We start from the raw sequence: 25,317 nt of genomic DNA on the forward strand, positions 1-25,317 counted from the left end.
TTGGTGATTAAAAAATCTCATGCTTCTGAACATTTTTTCAATACTTTCTAAATGTAAAGTTTTTAGAGGAGGAGTATGAGTTAGTGATTGGATGTCTGATTAAAGCAGTTAGTGATAGAGAAATCTATAGTGCTGTTTAATAGCTAATTATTTCTCCACACACTCTGTGTAACAAGAGAGTAATTTGTGCTGAAGGACTTCTTGCGTCCTCTAGGAAATCGTATTAGAACATTCCCAGGCTGCTGCCTTTTTTGGTGTAGAAATCTAAGCGAGGACTTAATCTGCTATCATAGATTTCTCACTTTCATTTTATTATTCATGTGACTTTCATTAAAGGGATTATTAAGAGCTGTAAGTCTGTGGCTGTGCTGTTTATCTTGGCTTCTCTGTTTTCTAATAGCTTTACGATTTGCACTTTCTAGTTACCATCGCTGTGAATTCAAGATTCCACTCGTCATTAAGAGAGGTGAGCATTTCACTGCTGTCCTTCTTCAGGGGGCACAGAATGCTCCAAGGGGAGCTGGGATCAATTCTCATCTATAATGGTCCTTCATTATCAGAGGATGCTAACAGTGACAGTCACTGAGACAGAGAAGAAATTTTGGGGTTAGGTTTCTATTTAAGTGGAAAGGACACTTCAGGGCAAGGTAGCAGTTCTCGGATTGTACTTACACTAACTCTTTACTTATTTGGATCACACAAATATTTGGCTACAACATCCTGTAATGCTCTGCTAAAATCAGTTACCTTGTACCTGGAGGCTCAAAATTTGTAAAATAGTGTTGGTCTGAGCTCATCTGTCCAGTCCACTGATATTTAATATAATCTGGTTTATCTGGGAATGAAAAGAAACATCCAGAATATATTGGCTCTATGTGCTACAGAAAAAGTATGTTTGTGTTCATCTGAAAATCTCTACTTGAAAAAATACATCTATAATTAGTAGTGCTGATTTGGCAAGGTACTAAGATGTTCCCAGCTCTGTGCATGTAACTAATCTCAGCAAAGTAGGGGAGCCCTGTCTGAAGATCACCGTGATTGAAGCAGACTTCTTCAAAGTAAGAATACATGTGTTCTGGGAAGGTATTTGGATTATACTGGGAATGCCAGATGCTGGCTAGGTTTTGACCAGGGATGTTTTCCTCATTCTGATTGGTATTCACTGCAAGCACTTTGCTGTGTGAAGTGCAATCCTCCTGTGGCTGTCACAGCAGTTTGAGCATATGGAGGATTAAAAACCTGGAAAAATAATGTTTGTGTATACAGGCTTATATGAAAGTTGATTTGTACTTCAGCCAAGAGAATGAGTATGAAATTTCTCACTTGAAAGATTATTTCCCTTAGGTTATTTTACTTCAAAGCATTAATTTGTGATTAATTTTGTTTACCTCAAGTAGCATTATGAATTTATTCTTAATGTGTCTGTTTTTTTGTTTGTTTGGCATTTTTAACCAGCTTTTCTGGCCTCTAGCTTATGTCCAGGACATGTAAAAAGTTGTGAACAGATGTTGTAACAGTTTTGAAGAGCCTGTCTTCTTCCCTCTGGTGGCAGTGCCTGATGCAGTTTTATTAGTTCTCTTTTGTAGTTCAAATTCAGATTATAAATTAAGAACCAGAGTTCAAGTTGCAGACACTGAACTCACAGTACAAAGAGAGCATGTTTAGAGAGGAGAAAACACAGAGAAGCAAGTGGTCTTTAACTTGACTGAAACCTGTGTTGGACATGTTCAGTGTCTAGGTCCATTCCCACTGCTTTGGGAACGTGCTTTCAGTATTTAGGAGTACCCAAATATATGTATGTAACTTATGTATAAAGGTACTTGAAACCACCAGCAAACAGCTTCTGTTTAAGGCTGTAATTGTAAATGCAATGCTGTCTTTTTGTTATTTAATAGGTAGGCTGCAATTCCCAAGCCCTCTGCCGTCTTTGTTTTGGAAGAGCAGTGTTTTAACTGATTTCAGACCTGCCAACTCCTGAGTCTCCAGATGTCAGTTTTAGCCAGCTTTCTTTCCAAGTGCAGTGGGGTGTTTTGGACTTAATGAGTGGCACATCATGTTACCTCCTCAAGTGGCTAACTTAGTGCAAAGAGGTGGAGTTTCTTTTACAGTGGTGTTGTGCCATCTAAGATTAAAGCTTAAGCATTATAATCTTAAAGCTGGGACTTGCTGTAAATAGGGAGGTTTGCTTTATCACCTTAACTGGCATTTAGTCAGTGTTACTGACAGTTTTGATTGCTAGTGAATGTTGGTAAATTTGTATATGAACTGATCTAATGCTCCCGTGTCTCCTGCTATCTGAATTAACGTTCCAAAATAAAGTACTATATAGGGGACTGTTCAAGCTTAAGCTATAAAAGCTTTTCTGTTTTTGTTTCATAGATAGCGCTGATTCACAGACAGAAACATGTACAACATACAGCAAGGTAAGCCTGTGTAGAACTGAGTGTTTTCCTAATTTTCTTTAACCACCTAAATGATTCATGCCAACTTTACAATATACTTTAAAGAAATTACAGCAGTGGTATCATGGTGTTTTAAAGTGGAATAGTAGAAGGCCACAAGTTTGTATATATCTCATGGTTTAAATATTTTGGTGTGTTAAAAGATTGAATTCAATTGTAATAGCACACTTAAAGTAAACTGAATTACTGCATTGTGACATGGCTTGCATTTCAACACAGCTGCAGGTAGAAATAGTGAAATAAGTGATAAGGGGAAACGGCAGCAGTGGTGGCTAAATGTTAGCTGGTGGCATGTTCCTAAACAAAATTCTTACAGAGCTGTTGTACTAAACACAGCTCTTGAAGACATGTACTATTCAACAAGAGAGCCCAGTGCCCTTCCACTTTCTTCTGAAGGGTGCCAGTAATGGGATGTTCCTTAGGCAGCAGCCTTTCAAAAATGTCACTGCCAGTGTGACACCTCCTGATGACAGCAGAAGACAGCAGAAGACTCTACAGCTGTACCACCTAAATAAACTTCCCAGCTGGGAAGTTGCTGCTGCATATTTCACAGCTGCATTAAGTTGAAAAACTTCTCAAAAACTGTGTTCATCAGTGCCTCTGCAGTCAACATTCAGCCAAGCTCAGTGCTGCTCTCTTGGCTCCTAGGGTGCCAAATGAAGGCTTTCCTTGGTGAATTTTGATTCCCATACTGGGAAGAAAAATTGGAGTCAGCAATCTGGAAGCTGCCATTCTATGCTTTTTGATTTGAGTTATTTATTCCCTTCAGTGCTTTGACTTATTTCAGTCTTGTGTGTGAAGAAGCTGCAGCTTCTTGGAGTCTGGTTAGTGAGGAAAACTGTTGGACACTTCCCAATCATTAGATAGTGCAGCCTTCCTGTTCTCCAATCTTGTTGCTTAAATCAAGGAAAGACTTTTGGGAGAGGTAGCAATGGGGATATTATTCCTCTCTCTAAAGGTATGTAAGAGGATATTTTGTTGAAGTTTCCCAAAGCTGCTTTGGTCTCTGAGGTGCCCCTAAAATGCTACAAGACTTTCCAGCTATGTTTTATCCATAAGACCCATAGACATTTTTATATTAATAATTCTATTTCCAAACTATTTTTAGACGAAAGTGAGAATATATCTTAAGAGAATTTACTAGCCCTAGCAATGGATAGTTCCATTACTGAGTATGGCTCCAGTCACAAAATACTTTTGTAAACAGAACCATAAGTTTATTTGACAATTAGGTTTGTCACAAACAAATGTACTTGACACTCTTCCTAGATAAAGAGTTTTCTTATGCCTCATTTTAACACAAATTTGTTGATGTATTTACAGTGGGACAGTATTCAGGATCTACTGGGGCATCCTGTAGAGAAGCCAGTGGTACTTCACAGGTAAAAATCTCTCTCTATTTTGCTTGGCAAGGATTGGGCTGAAAACAGGATGAGGAAGAGTCTTCATGGCACTAGTTACTTTTGTAATGCTTTGCTGCTTAAAGTTTCAGGGTTTTTTGGCCACTAACAAGATGAGATAGCATAGCAGCTCTGAGAGCAGCTGAGTGAAAGCATTTCCAAAATTCCTTGAACTGCAAAATCCAGAGAAGATCTCAGAGAAGAATGAACAGTGCCTTAAAAAAGTCTTTCTTGATGAGTAATAAATAGTTTAGAGGTTTTATACTTTTTATATGCATTTCAATAACATGCCATTATACAACACAGTATATATGTATATGATAATATATGTAACAGCAGTCTGTCTGAAGGAGCTTGTCTTTTATGAACATAAATGGTTCTATAGTTCTTTTAGGCTGACTGAAGATAGAATAGCCCTTAAATTTGCTGTGTTTCTGCAGGCATTGAGGTGGATGTTGGGTTAAATGGGCATTCCCTGTTTGCAGAGTTATCATTTTATGATGTGAAACCATGATTTTTGTCTCAGGACAAGAGTAAGTGATGGGTACTGTGCATACTACAGCAATTTCAGATAAATTTAATGTATTTTTATCAGACTTTCACATTATTTTGACTTTGATTTTTTTTTTTTCTTTTTTCCCTCCTTAATCATTGTGCCCTTTGTTCCCCTTTACTCCTGTGTTATGCCAGTGAGATGATTAGAGCAGAAGCCATGTGAATGAAGTAAAGCTAAGGTGAATAGTGATGTCGTAGAGCCCTTCTATTTTTTCCATCTGTGTTGTAGAGTAGTTCAACTAGAGAGCACTTTACTGAGCACATCTCAAATGGCTCAGACATGCAATATGAAAAATTGACCAGTTTACAAGAAAGGACAAAAGGTAAATATTCACTAGGGGATTTTTTTGGCTGTAATCTAAAATTCATTGCAGTCAACAGAAGTTGCCAATGTACAATCCAAAAATATCAGAAATAACTGGAAGACAAGTGATACATAGATCTTGAAAAACACTGTTTAATAAAACTTGGATTATTCTATTTTGGCATCTTATAGGTTAATCTTCTTAACATGCTAAATCCAGTTGATTAATAGACAGTACATAGTAAATATAAATCACAGACTATATATAGTAAATACATCAGGTAGAGGTTGAGACACAAAGGGAAGGATCTTTCCCAAAAATAATGTGTAATAAGTAACATGGTGCTTCTCTCTTCCTGTGTATCTGGGGTTTTTAGGGTTCTTCCTGTTCAAGTTAAGTGCAGGAGAGTTTCCCTGTAGAGGTCACTACTGGCTTTTTGATTACTTTATCCCCAAGTTTTATTAATGGCTCTGTGGCGTCAAGCAGAGTTTCCTCTGGCTCATTTGGAGTCTAGCAATGGTGTTGCATAATGTAGATGTACTTCCTTTTGATGAAAGCCATGATAAAGATGCTGTAATTTACCTTATGTTACTGAGTACTTATTCCTTCCTGAGAAGTTCCTGATCCTCACCTGTCCATTTTAAAATTTTTTCCCCCTCTTTTCTGTTCAGGTCGTCATCTCCAAACAACACTAACCCATTTGGGTCAACCTTTTGCTTTGGACTGCAGCGAATGATCTTCGAGGTGAGGAAAAAAGCCTTTTATTTTTGTCTGAGCATGGGAAGATGAGGAGTTTGCTATTACTATGAGTGGCTTCTTACTTCCTATTGCAATAAAAGCCAGTGCTTGGCAGTGGTATAATTTTAGTGCCTGTTGGCAGAAAGAGGCAACTGTGCAACCTTTTCTCTGAGGCTGTACATTTGCATGTTAAAGCTGAATCTTCAAGTTTGTCACCTGGAACTCATGCTAGCAGGAGATACGTGCACGTGGCTGGTTGGAGCATGCTGGTGTTGTGTCATGGAAGTCTAAGAGACCATTTTTAGGAACTAGCCAAGAGCTTGTTGCTGTTGTTTGTTGTTGGGATTTCTTTCTTCAGGCAGATCACTTCTGTATTCACCTTTTTAATACTTCCGAGTTTCTGTTTAGTGTACCACTTCTTTTAATTTCCTGTTTCCCTGCTGTGCTTTTGCAGGTGATGCAGAATAATCACATAGCTTCTGTTACTCTGTATGGCCCCACACGGCCCAGCAGCCAGTTGAGAACGTCGGACCTTCCCCAGTGAGCATCCCCTGCAAAGTCAGCTAATCTCAATGCTACAGAATTAGTACAGCGTGCCTTGATTTGCTGCCACTTATAATATGGAAAGCACGTTATGATTTTGGTTTTTTTTTTTTCAATAAGCCTTTCCACCCAAGAGCGGTGTGGAGAGGAAATTCTCTCAACCCTTCATCATGGGGCATGGAACTGTTGATGGAGGAAAGCAGCTTAGGTGCCTGTGCCGTCGTTTATTCCTCTCCGTTGCCCTCATCCTATGCAGCACAGACCTGAAGAGACTGTCCCTCCTTCTCAGCTGGCAGAAGGGGGAAATGGAAGAGGGGCACATAATGACTGCAAGAATTAGAAGCACAAACTTTCTGAGCCTTGGAGCATCTGGAAGCAGGTATTGATTTTAGTCTGTTTGTGTTACTGTATTGATGTGGTGGTCACATTTTAAGAAAACGTGTGTGTATATATATATAGATATAAACACCTCGGTATTTCTGTGGCTTAGGACATTGTACCAAGTGTGACAAGGATGTATATATGTCCATGATTTCAGGCACCACATCTTTGTGTAACTTTAAACCAAGCAAGTAGCATGTGCATAATACTTGGTTGTAACATTTGCACTACATACACTTTAATTACTTGATAAACGTTTATCTTCACTGAGGAGCATCTGTGTACTGGGTGTGAGTGGGGTGTGGTGGTTATTTAATGTACACTGCGCATAAAGCTTATTTATACAGTGGATCAGATTTGTCCACCTTCCTGCACTAATATGTACTTGATATGCTGATACAATTTTTTTCTGTCATGGCTGGTTTACTAATTTTTTTCATATGCAATTTTAAAAGAAAAAAAAAATTCTGGAAGGGGTTATTTCTATGATTGAATTATGTTTTAGTGAAAAGATTTGATACAATTTTTCATACTAGTGAAAAATTTAACGAAGAAATAATGTTGCCTCATTTGCCTCTATTCCAAAATCCTGGATTCCTACTCTATTTCCTCAGAGAAAGAAAAGCTGTATATAATGGTATCTCAGAAAGAAATTCTGGAATTCCGCCATCACCAAGATAACCTTTTCTGTAACTTTTGATGTATGATTTTAATTTATGCCAAAGGTTTAGCCAAAGACATCCTTGTTGTAGTTTCACCGTTTCTGTACATATACGCTAACTGCACACCCCACCCCAGCAGACAGGATATAGGCTTCTTTCTAGTTGGGAGATGCTGCTCGCGACATTTTATCCCAGGAGGATACTTTAGGTTTCTAGTTCTCTTACCAGTCTTATTTGGGAGAAATAGGTGGTCTGTCTTTGAAATAATGAACCCTTTTTAAAAATGGACAAGAGAAATGTATAATTTTATCCCATTTTTAATATTTTGGTGTCGCAACTTGTGATACATAGATGACAATTTTGTGAGTTTTACTATGTGTGTACAGATTTTTGTAAATATGACATTTTTGTAATTTTAACTCCATGTACAGTGTAATCCTGTATAGGTTATCAATGAATGAGAGATAGGAAATAGAATGTTAACTGAAGTTTTGGATCCTGGACCAGTAGCAGGGATAAATGTGTGTGTGTGTGAGACGTTCTTTGCCATTTAGTCTTCCTGTATACTGTGATACTCTAAACTGTTTTGCTAAAACAAACGAAAAAGCCCCATGGAGAATCTAATGGATAAGGAAAAAGTTACTGTTTACCTTTATCCCTAGGTGTCACTCCTGTTGAATCCCTGTTCAATCTGTGCTGTCTCCTGTGATCGTTGCTTGCTAAGAAAATTCTATGCCTCAATCTTCCTTTTTATTTCCTCTCTAATTTTAATTTCATTTTACATAGCCCTTCTGTAAATTAAATGGAATAATAATGAGCATGTACACTGAAAGAAAAATAAAAAGAGACTCTCAGTTACTGTTTTTGTGTTAAATACAGTTACTGGGTGTTTTTGTAATAAAATCACGGATATTCTTGCCTTTTTTTTTCTTATCAATTAGTTCTTTTTATTTTCCTGGTTTTCAGACATACTTGCAGTGCCTGACTAGTGTATAGGGACTTTATAGCCAGTTCAGTATGTTCTCCAAAGAAACAGTGGCTAACATAACTTGGTAGATAGGTTAGAGCATTTGGTAAGGTTTTGTGCTGCAGTGGAGAAGCAAAGTCTCTGAGCTGTGGTCGATGCGCTGTGGGTTCTCCACTGGGTTCAGAAAGAGGGGATTGTTATGCTGCTGTCGGCCCTTGGGGATCGTGGAAATCGATCGAGCTTCAAAGAGGGGAATATTGCACAGCAGAAGGGAGGAAATGCCTGCAGTGAAAGCAGCAAATGTCAATTCTTGTACTGCATTTGTGTGCCCCAAGGGACTCCACAGAAAAGCTTTGGAAGTTTCCCTGCCCTGAAGGAGCTCAAAGGTTAATGCAGGGCATAAGGAATGGGCCTCGGTTCCATTCGCGTTTCTCCTGCACTGGCTGTGTGAGGCAGGCAGGGCACTTGGCCCTCCTCCTGCAGCATCCCTCAGGGCTGGAATGCAAACTGACCTTGCTTGCTGCTTGGCTCAGGGTGCTCTTGCAGAATTTTATGGTCTCTGAACCAATCCTGATGCTAACTTCAATTAATTTTAGTTCATCCTTTTCTCATAAAAGCTCCGAATAAGCTGCAAGAGGAGATAAATCCTTGGTAAGATGATTTGAATAGTGGCTATGTAGATGCCACCAGTATCCCGCTCTTGAGCGTATTGAGTTGAATTTCTTCCGAAGAGTGAGGTCAGGCCTGCTGCTGTAGCATGAACCCTGTAGCATGCCTCCCCCTCCAAAAGGAAATGAGGGATTTGGGCTGCATCAGCTCCCATCTTGCCAGGTGCCCCTGTTCCTTGTAATAATTCTGTGTGGTTTGATACAGATCCTGCATGTTGGCAACATGTGTGTTGGTCCATCATTTTGGTTTCATGTGATAAAACTTTGATATAAAGTGAAATACAATTGCATTTTTAATAAAACATGTAGTGCATATGATCCCCTTCTGATGTGTCCCTTTTTCCTTTGTAAAGAAGAGAGGAGTTTGTGTGTGTGTCTGCTTAACTTGAATGTTGCAATATTGTCCACAGTATTTCATTTGTTTACACTTAATAAAACTATGGTTGTTCCCTTCTTTATAGAGGTGAAGCTGACATTTCTTCCTGTATTCTTCAGGCCTTCAAGCAGTCCCTGGGCTCCTATGAGGGCTCCAGGTAGTGCTGTATAGATCAGTGCTGCTGTGTAATACTAGAACCCTCTGTTCCCCAAAATGCAGTTCCTGTCAAGAAAAAGCAATCTTCTGTTGCCAGGAACTGTCATATTTCTAATTCTAAACAGGTTTTTTTTCTGAAATAGTAATCACATGGTGTGTGAGAACTGATTCATGTGATCATGATCATTCATATTCCAGAGCTCACATCCAACCTGTTTAAAACAAAATCTTTCAGCGCTACAAGAAGATGGTGATTCATTGTTGCTTTGAGGCTGGCTGGAGGTTAAGGGCCAGCTGCTGTTTTCCAGAGGGAAATCAAGGGTATTGCCCCCTTCACACTGACTTTCTACCTGCTGTTAGAACCTGTTAGTCACTGAACTACTCTGCTAAGCCAGAACTTCTGTTAGGTTTTGTGTTTGGTGCCCAAAATGTGTGTTGAGAGTAAATCTGCATGTGTGAGTCAGTGTGGCTCTTACTTTGAAAAAAATGTTATGTCAAAGTCCTCTCTGCTTGCTTTCTCCAGAGTATTTGGGCAAGGACCAAGTTCTCTGATTTGGGACAATTTCACATGAGCTGGTTGTGTTCAGAAGAATTTTTGGTGTCGTGATGCAGGAAACATTATTCCATGCTAGTTACAATTGTTCTATGTCAACTTTTGCCCAATAACCTTTTTTTTTTTTTAGCCTTGATGACCCCAATGCAAAGCCCCCTCTTCTCTGCCTGACACTGTCAGGCATAATCTGACCCAGCCCCTGTAGCCAAAGAAATACCTCGCTGTGTGTGTCTGAGGAGTTAATTCTGGGTGGTTTGTTTCATGTAAGCTGTGGACCAGGATGTTTCAGAGAGAAGGTAAGGCTGAAGCAAAATGGGGGGAAATGAAAGATGGAGCTTAATGGAGATATGTAACTCTTCAGCATTAAAATAGGCTCAGTGAAGCAGAGGGCTTTGTTACAGGCCAGGATATAAACCAGTTCACAGGGAAAAGTGTGGGGAGTGTATGTGTTGCTTGGAGGGCTCAGGTGCAACCTAAATACCATGTTTTTTGTCTATGAATTTTTGCTGTAACTAATAAAGTCACTTAAAATGTTTATCTGCCAAAGCTTACATCCCAAGCTCTTGTGGTGTTTGTGGGGATGTTTATTTTTCCAGCAGGTAAAATAATTTCTCCTCATGATCTCAAAAAAACGAGTACTTGAAACAGCAGGAAAGGTAAGCTGGAGCTTGCAGAGTAGGTCACTCACTGTCGTGTAAGATACCATTATTACAGTGACTTTTATTCTGGACTAGCTGTAATGGTTTAATGTAATCTTTTCTCTTTTATACAGTAATGAATTCCCCTTTAAATTTTACTCCTTTAGTTATTTTAAAGTACTGCATATTGCAATGCTGGCAGCTGGTTTTACGTGCCTCAATGCTTTACACCTACACTATATATATATATATATATATATATATTCCACTGAGTGCGTAAGTTTCATTCTGGTATTATTATCCTTCAGAGGGACATTTAGTTTAAATACCAATCACAGAAAAACCCTGCATGATTATGCAATGTGCAGTCTAATCAACTAAATAATCAAACCAGCCTGATTTGCTGTATTCCCTTCCCCCTCTGCTCATCTCAGAAAAACTGCAGCCCTGAAATCCTGAGTTTACCCTGTCTCTTGCTGGGTAGCTCTGCTGCATCCACAAGCAGGGAGGCTATGGAGGTTATTCCACCCTTTCCTGCTTCCATGGCTGTAGACACTATTTGTGTTATTACCACACCTTGATTCCCACCCAGCTCAGGCAGCCCCTGGGACAAGGCCACCACTGCAAACCTGTGCTATTTTATGGATTTTTTCGTGGGTTTTAGCACATGGATTGTCGACAGATGGGCTGGGAAAGGGAGGGGGAGAGAGAAGATTCGTGTGCTGGGTCCGAATGGATTGGAGAGAGCATTGGGCTGGCCAGGAATGGTGGGGGAGCTGTTTGCCACTCTTGGAGGGACTCGGTTGTGCTCCTCCTTTGGGTGTTACTTTCCCCTTTACTTTCCCCTCTCATTCCTCAGTGTGGTTTTCTTACTGATCATTAGCCTAGAAAGTAATGAAAATTTGTATTTAAAAGTTTTACTGGTTTTTAAAACTGTCGCTGCAGTTAGTAGCACCATTAGGGAGATGTGGTGGGCTGATTTTCTGGGCTGCTGAGACCTGCAAGTCCAGCTGGAAGAGGTACAACTCAGGAGATAAGCAGTTTTTCACACTGGGCTTTGGGATAGACTTTTTTTCTCTCTGATCCAATGGTCTTTCAGCACTCCCCAGGGAATGTTCTCAGTGCTGATATTTAGTGAGGGTTCTCTGAGCCATTTGATTCTTTTGTACTGTTTGAGTTTGCAGTTGAGGTTTGCTTCCGAGAACTTACTGTAAAAGATGAATAATTAAACTGCAGACAGGAAGCACAAGATTTTAATACTCAATTGCTTCAGAGTCCTCTTTGGCTTTCCTTTCTATGATGTCTAAGTCTGCAGTGGCTTGACTGAAGGACGGATCTTGGCATTTGCTACCCGTTCATGTGTCCAGAGATGTACTTGGAGGTGCTGAATGTGAAGCTTAAGCCAGCTCTGCTCATTATAGTGACCAAATCTGGCTACTTACATACAGCAGGAACAAAACTGGACTGTGTGTGAATCCTTGGGACTCAATAAAACTTACTGGACTGTATTAGTTGCAGAAGTTTATGCCTGTACTGAGAAAGACTGCTTGCCTTGTTTGCTACTGGTAGAACCCACTTAGGATGTTTTTATGTTTTCTTTTCTTGTCCTGGGTTAGTCATGAAAAAAATTGCCAAGCAAGGCTTTACAGCAAGCCTGACTGGTGTACTCAATTAGCCAGTTAATAAAAGCTACTCAGAAAGTCATTCTGAAAAGGATGGGCTTGGTTTTCTGAGATGCATCAGATAAGTTGATAGAGGGATCTTCCTGCCAGTTCTCATACGCACCTGGGGCTTTAGGATTTTCTGAAAAGACCCTCATCTTTAAGGAAACAATCTTCACTTGGGTGAAGTCAAAGCCTTTGCCTACTATAGCAGTAAGTAGAATTCAATAAACTCCAGGGGCTGCAGCACTGCTTTAAGCACTTCCCCAGAGCATTATGCTCACATACGGGGTCTGTGAGCTTCCAGCTCAACTGCAGTGGCAAATGGAAACTTAAAGCCCAAGCCAAATAGGCCATGCAGCAGAGGCTGGAGGACAAAACCAGATGGATCTTTCATTAATAGAGACTCTGGTATTCACTGGGAAAAGAAATGAGCTATTCTATAGACTAAGACAATGGAGTAAACAGTTTGCTCTAGTTCTGTTTCTGCCTATCAGGGTATGTGCTGGCACAGACTGTGTCAACACAGATGTTGAACAACAACTTTGATCTGGGACAAAATGCACTCATTAATGCTATGCTGTGGGTAGACTGCAGATCTGAAGACACTATAGAGGGAGCAGCCAATCTCTGAATCTTCAAGTGTAAAAGGAAAACCTTAATAAGGATTGCTGAACCTGACTAGCTGCCTCATAGGAAATTGAAAGGTAAACTCTGTTTATTTTTCTGTCATTGCCATTAAATTAAGTCCAGCATAAGGAAAGACTTACCAAGTTATCCAAAATAATGAATAATGTATTTTTCATGTTACTGTCTTCATGAAAAATCCCAGTGGTTTTAGTCTTACAACGTGTGTGCACTTGTGTGTACTCGACAAACTCACTCTAACAACTAGAAGTACATCTGCATGCTGTCTTTTAATGATGGTATAAATAATTTCCAAAACTGTAAACTACTCACAGGTAATACATTTCTGTACAAGCTATAAATATACAAGTATCACACATGTTAGCAGACAGGGGTAGGAGTGACTTTGTCCCTCTAGTGAGGCTTTGGCTTAGTTCCACACCCTGAAAAGCTCCTTGTGAAGCTCACATGAACGTTTTATATTTCAGGATTGCATCCTGAAAATATCCCAAATGTAGAAATCTTTCAATTTCTATATAGCTGACCTTTCCTTGGAAATCCATTATTGTAAGGCTTAAACTCATGATGAAGATTACCAATGAGTGAGGCTGTTGTCCATAGTCTGCCACAGACACTCCCAGCCTGCTGTTCTGTGTGTGCATCGTTAGTGCCAGTACAGAGCCCAGACTGCTGCGGGGTGGGAGGGAGGTTACACATGGATATGAAATGCAGCTGTGCTGCAGGCTCTGTGCAAGAGAAAGGAACTTTGGACTTTTATGACTGGCTGTAGTTTCCTTTGAAGCTGTGTGGATGTGCCATCCTGAGGGGTTCTCTGATGGATAGGAGTTTTGTTGAGGGGGTAAAAAATTGCAAAAGAATTAACAAACACAGTATCAGAGGTGAATTCAGGCTCTTTGCCCCATGAATTTCATAGCATTTTAACCCTGATTTAGAGGAATTCACATCTGCTTTGATGTCTGATAAAAGTATAGACTTCTAAGGTAGACTACTGTTGGGAAAAACAAAATGCACCAAAGTCTTGACTACGCTTTGAAAAACTGAGCAATTCAGTGTTCTTGTCTGATGCTTAAAATACTTACAAAGCCCCCAACTGAACCTTGGAAAGTCCAACTGAAAGATTGCTGTGTGGTTTTGATTTCTTGCAATAAATTTAGATGGACTTCTATTCTGAAGTCCTTTTTTCTGAAAACTTTCTCCCTTCATGTCACACCCACAGCAGTATGAAAGTCCTGGCAGCTCTCTGCAGTTGACCATGCCAAGCAAGAGCACCAAGGTCTGTAGAAACCAGCCCAGTCCATTCTTTGGTTTGAAGCAGCTCCCAAATGTGATGCAAGCAGCAGCTCTGTGTGGGGTTACCCTTATAAGCAAAGGCCAAAGGATCTCTCCAGATACAAACCTACTGAAAATCTGGGTCAGATGGTGAGTGATCAAACACTGCTGGATGACTTCTGAGTTTTCCCTGAATGTCAGTCAGCATAGTGCAGAGAGCCTGAGCTCAGGGAAGTGCCAAAACCAGCTCCACCGGTCCCCTGAATCTTGAGCGTGTCAATGGAGCAGATATTTGAACTGAGAAGAATGATGAAAAATCAAGGCTCAAAGTGATCAACTCAAAGTTCTCGTCCTTTCTCTAAAGGCCCTTTGTAAGTCTGCTCCTTTCTAGTTATCTACTTACCTGTCCTTTGCTCGACCAGCCACGCCAGCCTCAGTATCCAGTTGGATTTCTTGTAATCCGCCTGAGTTGCAACGTGTAGGACCCCATTTCAAAAGCTGTTTGTTGTTGTCATCTTCTTAGGAGGCCTGCAGAAAACCAACCAGGCAGCAGCGATGTGACTGGAGTAGACACTAAGGGGACTTGATTTCCTGTACCCTAGTTACTGTTTGCTCATTTTTCAATGAGTCCAAGTCAAGTACTGCAGGTTGACAATGGTCCCTGTGCTGCCTGGTGTCTGTTCTTACCCTATGTCTTGTTTCATTTCTCACACTTCTAACAATGCTGAAAAATCTCCAAGGACTGCATTTTTCAATGTGCTTTTACACACTGCCCCACTAAGCACTACTATAATCCTAATAAATAATAATAAATTATATATACTGTTATGATTATTTGGACTTACTAGTACAGAAGGACCCACATGATATGTATGTGCAAATGTGGAATTTGGGCAAATTCCTGCAATTGTTTGTTGTCTTCTCTTAACGTTGTAAATAAGATGTGCTAAAATACTCGGAAAGTTGGTTTGTTGGGCTGCATCAATTCCAGGTTCCCTTTCTTGGCTGGTTTGCTGCGTGTGCTGCACTCTGCCTGCATTATCTGGGAGGTGATGCTGGTGTTATCTGAGTTTTCTTCTTCCATTGGAAAGGCTTCTTTACCTGCTTCTTCTGAGTGCAGGAAAGCCGTGGGCTATGGAGCAGGTTCCACATTAGCCAGATCTCAGCAACTTTCAAGCTATGAACTACCATGAGATCTTTGTAAAAACAGGGATCAAACGTCTGTAGGTGTGGGGCAGCAGAAGGCTTGACAATGCCAAAGGTCTTGAATCCTTCGTGTAGAATGGGCTTGAGGTTGATTCTCTGTAAGCACATGCCCAAAAAGACATCGTCGATGGGGAACAGCTCCACCTCTCTGCAAGCCCTAGAGAGCTTCCTCATGGTGCAGCTGGACAGCAAAAACCCTCCTCCTCCTGCGTAGGCGGGGTAGATGCTCAGCCCGTACATGGTCTCTGGGATGTAGTATTTGCTCTTCCGGACGCGGATGGGACGGGCATTGTAGATGATGTCCCCAACAAAGAGGTCTTCAGCGGGATCGTGTCTCTTGAGGAAATCAACAATGTTCTCAACATTGACAAAAACATCAGCATCACCTTTAAAAATAAATTTCACGTTGTGGCAGAATTCAGCAGCCCAGCCCAGGAAGTGGATCTCCTTCAGGGTCAGGTTGAAGAAAGTGTCCATGAAGTCCCAGAGTAAAATGTCCCGGTATGTTTGACTCTCCTGGTGGATCAGGGTCTCCCATGTCGCCAGCACTGTCCTATTCTTTGGTGTTCCCAGGAGGAACACTCGCTGGATCTGCTCCCCATTCACCAAACCCTCCCTGCCCCAAGTTTTCCGGACAATCTCACGCCTGTCAAAGTCTTCAACTACTGATTTGATAGCAATAAGCAGAAAGGGACCTCCTGGTGTTTTTTGGCATTTCCTGGGCTGGTTAATGAGGAGATTGAAGTTCCTGTTATCCTTGTTTAGGAGATAGAGCTTGAAGTTGAAGGCAGAATCAGTCAGCGGGGGTGGAGTTGTAGTTTGGACCCTGTTTTTGGCCACTTCTGTTTGTCTCATGACAGGGGTAACTTGGGGTCTTGGGGCAGTTGCCTCTGCTGGCATTGGTCTCCGAGGTGCTCTGGGATCTGAGAGTATTTTTGGTGCTACTTGAGGCTTGTTCTGTGTTGGCTCCTTCTTTCCTGCCGGGACTAAATGCTCCAGCTGGGAGTAGAGCAAAGAACAAAGCGCTACCAGCAAGAAGAAGGTACAGATCGCATCCCCTTTGAGGCGAACTCTCATTGTCTCTCTGGTGTTCCTGGGACTGTTAAAAGCTGTGTTTGAGCTGCCTGGCACCACTGTCCATCTGTAAGAAAACACAGAGTGTGTCAGCAGTGAGGATTTGGCAGGTCTGAAGCAAGCAGGCAAGACTAACTGAAACATCATTTAAAAACTCAGCAGCAAAGCACATTTTACTCACACAAGCACTGAGACATTGAGGAACTTGTCAAAAGGCACATGGGGTTGCAAACTTAATGCTGATCCCAGTGCCAGCTCTGTGACTTGGTTAGTTCAGTCACTAAGCAGTCATCCATCATCCTGAAAACCACTCTCTAGGCACAACCCAAAATCCCACATCCCTTACTGCTGAATGTGTTTTGCCATTTCAGAGATTTCATTGGGAAAAGCAAAGTGGAAAATGATGAATGATGCCATTCTCCCATAAATCATTACCTTTTTTTTTTTCCTAGCTTGATAACCATTACTTGCTGCTTTTACCCTTTATAACTCAAACCAGGGAGGCCCAGAGCTGACTGCTGAAGGGCAGACTCTCAATGGCAGTGTGTTGCTGGTTTTCCCCTGCAGACAGAGCCAGCTTTTGTTAAACCAACTGTGATTTGTATTCAAAATTAATACATTGGGTACAATCTAGAATTCACACAGGGCCTTTTTCCTGCCAATATTCTTTATAAAATATTAAACCATTGTAAGTAACTTCCATTAATAAAGTTAGAAGGGGCCATGGGTGTTTTTCCTCTGCCAAATTACCCTAAGTGAGAGGTGGGGAAATAAATCCCGATATGCAGAAGCAAGACAGAGCCTGGTGTTAGGAAAATTTTGTTCATGTATGATAGATGAAGCTGCCTTTTGAAATACAGGATTTTTCCTCACTTACACTTTTCCTGGAGATCTTCTATCTTATTTGATCAGTTCTTCAACTGCAAACAAAATGAGAATGAAAGAGTAGTAAGAAGGCAGCAAGCAGCAGGTAACCATAGTTCAGGGAAAGAGCTGGTCAGGTGTCTGCAGCTGCAGCAAAGGCAGGTCCTCTCACCAGCTTGTAGGTGCAGCAGCAACAGCAGAGCTGGACAGAGGGCACCCCACAGCTGCTCCAGGAGGAGGTGAGTGACCATCCTAATTCCTACAGTCCACAGCAAAGAGGAAGTTGAGCCCCACCCAAAAATTTTCCCACAAGTGCATGTAAGTGTTTTATACACCCCCTGACAATGTATCGTGGTCATCCGTGATTTGTGGCTCTATCGTGCCGCTGCTGTACTAACAGAAGCTACCTGTGAAGGTATTACAGTTGTCTGTCTTGACTTAGCTGAAATCATATCCAAAGACAACTTCTGGGATAAAAAAAGCTGGAGAGGAACTTTTGACAAGGGCATACAGTGATCAGACAAGAGAGAAGTACTTGATAAGAATTTGGTGGTATCTCTTTTCAGCAAATCTCCTTTTATTGTCCTGGATTGGATCACCTGCTAACTGTTCATTAACCATGAGTTCTGTATCAGCCATAATGTTAAGTTTTCAAACTCAAAATTAGATTGACAAGTCTGTAATGATGAAGTAATAAAATGGTGGCATCTGTGGTATCTAAGCAATATTTTGAGACTTATGAGGAAGAAAAATTATTACACCGGTTGATTTCTTGGCCAGCCCCTTTAACATTTTCAGATGCACATTATTTGGACATCATTATTTAAATACTGTGCTTTTTCGTTACTGGTTAACTTCACCGCTAAGTTACTGTTGCAATAGAGAGTATTTCATCATCACATGCTATTGCACATCTTTTCCCCAAGTACAGCTCCAAAATGTTTACTGACCTCATCTGCTTTGTCTCCATTATTTATGAAGTCGTTATTTTGGAAAACAGCATATCCATGCCTTGGTGTAAGGCTCTTTGCATTCCTGGTGGATTTAAAATCACTTTGGCCTTGTCCTGATGACCATGGGTTTTTCCTTAGGCCTTGTTTCTTGCCTTTTTCTGCCCTCTAATAGAGGTTTTCTTCATTTGTTAGCTTTTTTTGTTTACCTTTCACTCTTCTCCTAAGCGAGGCAGATGTTTTCACTGGCATAACTTTGATACTAATAGCAGGATTGAAGAATTTTCTCAGATCTCTTGTAAATTGTTCAAATGTTTAGAATGTTCAGGATCTGTTTTCTGTTTATGTTCCTTCTGCCACATGGCTTGGCTCATAACTATGTTCAGCCTCATGAAACAGTCCCTCCTGACATGTATAGGATGTTGGTTTGCATTTTATGTCTGAAGTCCCATCTCTTTCTTCACAGTAATAGCAAATTTCTTTTTCCTTTTCTATGCAAAAGTTTGATCTTATTTCAGCTGCCAGGCTCCAGATGGTAATTAAGGAGCTGGATGAAAGTCCTGGCTTTTCCTGTGTTTAATGTTATCAGCAAGGGTTTGGAATAAAATGTGTGTGTCATGAAACTCGTAATTTCCATGGCTTACTGATTTATCCTGCCAGCATCTCAGAATCTGGCAATAAGTGTCCTTGGAAAAGCCAAGAAAAACCCTGAACTGTTACAAGCCTGGGCTGATAGCCCAGATTTTCCTGTTTTCTTTTATTGAAAGTAAAGGATCCGAAAGAGTGATTTCCATGCTGAAATAAAACAGTTCAGTGCTGAACATAGACCTCTCATTTTCAAAAGAAGTTGCCAGCACTTGAAGTGATTCCTTGATCTAATTATATGGATTTTCCAGTCTTTGTTAGATATTTCCTTCTTTGGAAGGAAAACACCCTCGATTATTACACCAGTGCAAGCTCTATCCATGGATATCAATGTGGGAAAAGCTGTTCTGCTCTTGAATACAGAGGGACTAATGATTCTGGCAGACACTCTGGTATGTCCTAAAGCCAAAAAGATTATTCATCCACCTTGACACCAGGGGAAAAGAATTACAGGGCTATCAAAGTGAGCGGGAAATATTTGATGCCAAAGAAAAGAGATGAGAGCACAGCGGAGTGTTTCTCAGCACAGCACATCCCTGAGTGTCTGTATCTGAGGCAGATGCACCTCTGCTTCCTCTGCAACCTGCGAAATGGAGCTGGGCTTACAACGTGCTGCATCACTCAGTGCCTTGAGGAATGGCTTGGCTGCCAGCGCTGCCTCCTGTGTCCTCCAAGCTTGGAAAAACAGGCAGCTGTCCCTCTTTGTGCTGGCTGGCTGGGGATGGATACAGAGAGATGCTGAGTCTGGCTTGATGGGGTCTGAATGCGATAACGGGGTTTGTCTCCCCAGGACAGCGGGGTCCTGGGGAAGGCTGGGGATGTTGCATCCTGAGCTGTGAGCACCACCAACATTAGAGGTCTGAGCTGGGCAGTAGGAAGAGGCTGATAGGTCCCATATGCATGAGGTGGCAAGATGGGGAGTCCATAAATAAGGAATGAGTGAGAGAACCAAGCAGGCACAGCCTGCACAGCCCAAGAGGCAACAAAAGGCTGGAAAGCTGGAAGTGGCTAGGGCCGGACATGGCACCCTGATGAGCATCCAGGAGGGAATCTGACCTGCACTGCTGCACGCTCGGGCAGCGGGCCCAGTCCTCTGCCTGGTTTTCATTTATTTGAGAGGAAGATTCTGAAACATGGCCAAGAACAGCTGCAATAAAAGCAGTCAAATGACAACTAAAAAAACCCAAATTGCTAGCTCTTCATTCCCAGTTGAATGATGTGAAGCCTTGAGCTCATCCTGGAAATCTTTTGCAGCAGTCATCACATCTCCATCACTTGGCACTTCTCCTCAGGGCTAAGGTGGGAAAAGTCCTCTGGATCCTGTCCCCAGATTCAGTCAAGAAGCCTTGGTGATTCTGGCACACTGCTTTGTGCCTTGAGGAGTGGTTATTCAATCCAGCCAGCCTCGGGAAAAGCAGCTGGGATAGCCAGGCAAGCTGAAAACGTGGTACACTGAGCATGGGGTACAAAATCAGCACTGAGCTCTGCTGCCCACTCATCCCAGCCTGGCTCATGGAAGCATCCATCCCCACCAAGCATGGCTGGGGGGTGTCCTTGGATCAACTTGCTCCCTGCTGCATGGGAAGTGCTTCCAGCTCCCTCCTGACTCCTCTCCTTGCTCCTGATGCTGGAGCTGCCACTGGTAGGTTTGGGTTGGGCAGCAGAGGGACACTGTGTGGCCATGCAATATGTGGGGCTGTGGTTGCTGAAGGAGGTGTCTTATCTTTCTCTGTAAAATGAGCTAAAGAAAGTGTGTGGGATCCAGCATTGATGGGTTTGATGAGGTCTTTTTGTAACCATCAGAGAAGCTTGTATAATTCTGGGTGGTAGAGATACTTTGAAGCAATGCTTCAGGCTTGAGATATCTGTTTTCATTTTGTGTTGGCTGAATGCAGTGCACAAGAACAAAGTCATCTGGTAGCAGCCAGTGCAGGATACTGAAACCTGCCTGGGCTCTGGCCTGCAAGGGGAGAAGTCTGTGCACATGTCCCTCTCCTGCCTTGTTTACTGGAATTTTTCCATCCACATTCCCTCAGCAAGAGCAAAACAAACTCCCGGGACCCTCCTCACCTTGTTCCTCTGCCTCAGGAAGAGTCCTGACACTGTTCAAGAAACAATAATGGCATGCCCTATGCCCATCCTGCAGCTGGGGCTGTGTGAAACAGACGTGTGCAGATGAGCTTTCTCCCACCAGAGCAGGATGCTGGCACCAAGAAGTCTGCATTGCCTGAAGCCCTGGAGGCTGCATCTTCCCACTGACACCCTTGGTCCCTCTGAGGGTTGGGAGAGTGTTTGACTTCTGCGTCTGCACCAGTTTAGTTTAAATGTCTTGCTGAACATGTGGACATGGGAAGCATTGTTTTGGGTGAGGAATCACATGTTTTGCTCTCTTCAAGCTGCATTGGGCTGCCATCCTTCTCCTACCCTTCTACGGGAACCTGAAGTGAAGTGCAAAGGCCAAGGCTTCAAGTTCTCAGTCTTGTGCTGGCAAAACCTCATCTGGGCTCTTTGGGGTACCCACAGGGAAATGTGTCAGCTTCCAGCACTGACACATGTGGGGTCATGTGTGTGGGGTTTGTTCTGCCCCACATACAAAAACTTGCATGAAACAACTTGAGTTTAATCATTTAAGCTGGGTTTGAAGTGTTTAAAGGGGAAAAGTACCTCTGTGTGTTGGAGCAGGGGAAGAAGCCGTGTTCCATTTCTATGTTTGGGTGTCATGTAATGGGTTTTATTCCTGCATGGTTTGGGGTTTTCAGGTTTGTTTCTTTCTTGCTTTCTTTCTTTGTTTTTATACCCCACAGTCTATGCAAAGTCAATAACCTCACCAAAGTTATTGCTTTAAGTGGCCTTGGTGCTGAACAACTCCTCTCTGCATTTCAGGGTGTTTGTGAAGAGGTCTCATTTGGAGTTACAGGATTATAAAGTGACCCTGAATTATTTGATCTTCTTGATTTGAAGACAGAGGTGGCTGAAACACAAAGACCCCTTTTGGCATGTTGGTAAGTGCAAAGCCCTAAAAAAATAAAGCAACCAAAACACTCACTGTGTTGCCTTACCAGATAAAAACTCATCCTATTCAAGCTTACAAGTTCTGAAGTCTATAAACAAACTGAGAGCAGGCTGTAGGATTTAATTAGCTGAGTGTCTTGAGAGCTATCCCAGGAGCTGGGATCATGAACCAGAACCAAAGGAGCACAGTGAGGGGGGGCAGAGGCTCAGTGCTCAACTGCACATGATGGCACAGCTCGGACACTGCTGGCCAGTGCCACAGTCACAGCACAGCAGCATCACCACTGCTGTTACTTGCTGTAGCAGCACATGGAGGCAAAAGCTCTGTTGAGTCAAATACTAAGGAAGCAGGTAACAAAAATGCAGGCCCTGCTCCAAAGACAATTTCCAACTTTCCTGTCAGAGCTGCTTTTCAGGGCATTTTAAATTTTTTTTCCAGGCCAGAGCAAACGAATGGATGAGATCCATGCTGTTCCAGGACAGGGTGCCTTATTTATCTGCTTGCCCCAGTCCTCAAATATGTAGTTTGATCAGCTTCCCAGCTGGCTGGTCTCATTTTACTGCAGTTTCTCTGGTTGGCACTGCCAGCCTTCCCTTTGCAATGCCAGTCACATTGGATAACTGCTTGCAAACGGCTGCTGCAGTCGCCTCCTTTCACCTTCCACCCCAGTCACGAAAATTTTATGAAGTGTACAAACTCGAACATAGAGGAACAGCACAGCTGCTGTGTGAAGGCTGTTGAGATGGCTGTTTCCATGTGCAGGGGTCCCAGAAAGGACCTTGCCCCTCCTCGTTGGGCAGCGGTGCGGTACCGTGGCAGCTGTGCATGGGAGCGCTGCTGACCCTGGGCAGGACGGCTGCCAGCAGGATGGAGCTCCAGGAAAGGCTGGCTGCCAGCACCCTGCGCCCCACGCCCTGCTGGCCCAGTGTAAGTCACTCAGGTGCACGTGGCACATTTTGGGGGCTGCAGCTCGTTTTATCAGTGCGTGATGTTCTCCTGCCCCTTCCAGGGCAGGACGCGCCACGGGGGCAGTGCCCGCTCAGGACTGTGCTGTGCCAGGCACCCTTGCTGGGCCCCAGCAAACTGGGAAAACTCCAGCTCCTTCTGAGCATGGCACCACATCTCTAATGAGAGTGCTCGACTGCCTGCAAGGTAGAAGGTAATGCACAATGACCTTTTGCAGGCTCAGCAGCCTCCAGAGGTACCTTCCTAAATTCAGATGCAGTCTTGCTCACTGGCAGTCTGATTTTCAGAGTGGCAGAGTACTCAGCAGCTCAACTCCCCTGAGTGCTTTGGGGAGACAGGCCTCTCCTGAGTAGCCAAGGTGAGCAATCTGCCCTCTCTCTTCCAAACATTAATTTTTCTGGGCCCCAGGAGGAAAAAAAACCTTGCAGGCTTGTGAAGGGGTAAGAAACAGTCCTACTGAAATGAACACCTTCCTTTCCCAGCCCTCCCCAGGCTGCAGTGCTCACCACCTCTTCAGCTCCCAGACTCTCTTCTATTATGATAAATAATTTGCCTGATGCAGCCCAAACCCAAGCAATTGCAGTGCAGTAGCATGGATGTATTGTTACACCCAGGCTCAGATGGGAGAGGGAGAACCTGCTGATGTGCCCCACTAATTTCAAGATTATACCCAACACATAAGTTTCTCAGAATCTGCCCAAAAGTTATTAAAAAATATGATCAGTAACTGCCTATTTCACAGGGGCTAAATTATTTTCTATCTTTGTGACACTAGAGAGCTTGAAAATTCCCATGTTCTGCTCAAAGCATACCACAGTGTAACACGGGGAAGAGTCATGTCCTTTTACTGATGGAAGAATAGCTTGTAAATGTAATGTGCCACCACTGGAACATGTTTGTGGTTGAAACCCTGTCTCAGAGCATTGTCTAAAGAAGCCCCAAACTTCTTTAAAAACAACTTAAACATTCAGAGAAGGTTCTTTGGAAAGTAAAGTGTAAAGCAGATGTCTCAGGGCTGGAGCCTGCGTGTTCAGAGCCTGCAGCCGCCCCTGCTGCGTGTTAACCATCACGGTCCAGGTTGCTGCATGCAACAACGTTCAAGAGCAACAAGGCAAAAAGAAAAGCTGGGAGCAAAGGGAAGCAGTAAGGACAGCCTCCAGTTCACCCTGCTCGCTGCACAGCTCTCCCCAGCCCACCCTGATCAAACACACTTAATAGATACTTACATCCCATTTGATACCGCCGGTCCCGTGTCCCCTCGGTAACGTCTCTGCAGCGGGCTGCCAAGCAGGCACATCTGGATGTAGTTAGTGTGAGACATTCCTCAGCCTTCCAGCGGGACCGGGGAAAGCCTCGGGGCGCCGAGCAGCGCTGGCTGCGGCGCGCTCGGGGCCGCTCCCCGCGGGCAGCGAGCGGAGCCGGCCGGGCCGGGGCGCGGCGGGGCTGGGCTGGGTGCGGGCCGTGCTCAGCCGCAGCCGCCGCAGCGAGGAGAGGACGGCGGGGCAGGGAAGGGGCAGGGAAGGAGCCGGGGCCCCGTCCAAGCCCTGACACGTGATGGGGCTGGGGAGCGCCGACGGCTCCAGCGCCCCGCGGGACAGGGCGGAGGTGCCGAGAGATTGAACGCACAGCCAGGCTGGGGACTGCCACCAATTCTGCGAAAAGGCTTCTTTTTTCTCCCTCCCCCCCGCCCCAATACATTTTTTTCAATAGGAAATGTAATTTTTCTGAGTTTCTTTTCCTTTTCCTTCTACACTTTGGCTTTTTTCTTTTAATTCCCTAGTGAGTATTTACCTCTGCAAAGAGTCAAATTGAAAAACTGAGGCTGGGTTCAGCTCAGAAGTTAAATCCACTTGGGGGTGGATTTCTTTTTTTTCTGGTAGGGAAATGATGGGAGGAAGTGTGAGCCGAACAGTGCGGAGGCTGAAGACAGATTCAAGGGTCTTTTCCAAAACCTGTAACAAAAAAAAAAACCCAAATCACTTTTTTTTTTTTAATTTAATTTGAAATACTTCAAAACAATTTTTATTTGAAGTCAAATCTAAATTGCTATCATTACTGATCTGCCAGCTGAGCGCAGCCATAGCCCTGTGGCTGTTTCTTTGTCTCTGCAGTGTAAACAATGGCCCTTATTCCTCTAACAGAGGCCAAATGTCTGGAGAGTGCCCAGACCGCGGCCACTTTAGGGAGCAAAGTTTTTCATTTACTTGTCATAAAAGCAGGTTTTGATCTACTCTGTTGTTTTCACGAACACCTCTTTTAAAAACATACTGTAAAATCCCTTTTTGTAAGCATCTGAGCTTTTTTTGATATAATTTTGATTTCAGCTCAGGTGTTGTGCTTTACTGAACACACTGTCTCATGAAGAGTGGGTTCCTGATGGGTCACCCTCAGACGCTGCACTCAGGGAAAGTCCTTTCCTCATGAGTGGCAGATGCCTGAACCACAGCGCGTCCCTGCTGAACAGCAGAGCTGATCAGAAACTTCAGCCATAGATGTTACTTGGCTTCAGCTTTCCATTTGCCAGCCCAAGGTACCTCTGTTCTTTTCTTCTGCAGCAGCAGCCCCAGGCTCCTTTTCACCCCTGCTCTGTAAGGAGGCAAAGACCAGGCTCCTGTCT

General features: G+C 43.1%; 2 protein-coding genes across 8 annotated transcripts in view; one reads left to right on the forward strand and one right to left on the reverse strand.

The window, feature by feature from the left end:
* The window catches only part of PHAF1 (phagosome assembly factor 1), a 37,523-nt gene extending 27,206 nt beyond the window's left edge, over positions 1-10,317 (forward strand). The window contains exons 12-17 of one of the 2 annotated variants that reach the window (XR_002044862.2): positions 423-466; positions 2,380-2,423; positions 3,786-3,844; positions 5,394-5,466; positions 5,915-6,382; positions 9,897-10,317. Coding sequence is in view for 1 of the 2 variants with exons in the window: in XM_039558158.1 (XP_039414092.1) it covers positions 423-466; positions 2,380-2,423; positions 3,786-3,844; positions 5,394-5,466; positions 5,915-6,004 (310 nt within the window). In the remaining variant the exon portion in view is untranslated. Of the gene's footprint in view, positions 1-422; positions 467-2,379; positions 2,424-3,785; positions 3,845-5,393; positions 5,467-5,914; positions 7,953-9,896 lie in introns of those variants that run through there. The other variant, XM_039558158.1, reaches the window with a different exon arrangement.
* Positions 7,348-24,135, reverse strand: B3GNT9 (UDP-GlcNAc:betaGal beta-1,3-N-acetylglucosaminyltransferase 9). 6 transcript variants are annotated; one of them, XR_005602878.1, is made up of 3 exons: positions 23,927-24,135; positions 14,386-16,329; positions 7,348-8,295 (listed from the first exon to the last, which is right to left on the reverse strand). XR_005602878.1 is itself a non-coding variant. In XM_010396640.4 (3 exons), the coding sequence occupies exon 3, from the start codon at positions 16,263-16,265 to the stop codon at positions 15,021-15,023; it is 1,245 nt and encodes a 414-aa protein (XP_010394942.1). In that variant the 5' UTR covers positions 16,266-16,329; positions 17,140-17,182; positions 23,927-24,133; the 3' UTR covers positions 12,964-15,020. The 6 variants fall into 6 exon arrangements, 3 of the variants coding, with proteins under 3 accessions (XP_010394942.1, XP_019139702.1, XP_019139703.1); XR_002044859.3 differs by lacking the exon at positions 7,348-8,295 and having other exon boundaries at positions 12,964-14,510; positions 14,828-16,329; XR_002044860.3 differs by lacking the exon at positions 7,348-8,295 and adding an exon at positions 12,964-14,279.
* Positions 24,136-25,317: the final 1,182 nt, after the last annotated feature.

This window comes from Corvus cornix, chromosome 11 (assembly GCF_000738735.6).
Source record: "Corvus cornix cornix isolate S_Up_H32 chromosome 11, ASM73873v5, whole genome shotgun sequence".
NCBI lineage: Eukaryota > Metazoa > Chordata > Aves > Passeriformes > Corvidae > Corvus > Corvus cornix.

Excerpts from the sequence above, each read along its gene's own strand:
- B3GNT9 (XM_019284157.3), bottom strand. The coding sequence starts at position 24,021 with ATGTCTCACACTAACTACATCCAGATGTGCCTGCTTGGCAGCCCGCTG. Across the intron at positions 16,330-23,926 it reads CCGGCGGTATCAAATGGGAT|ATGGACAGTGGTGCCAGGCA; the intron begins GTAAGTATCTAT and ends GTTTTCTTACAG.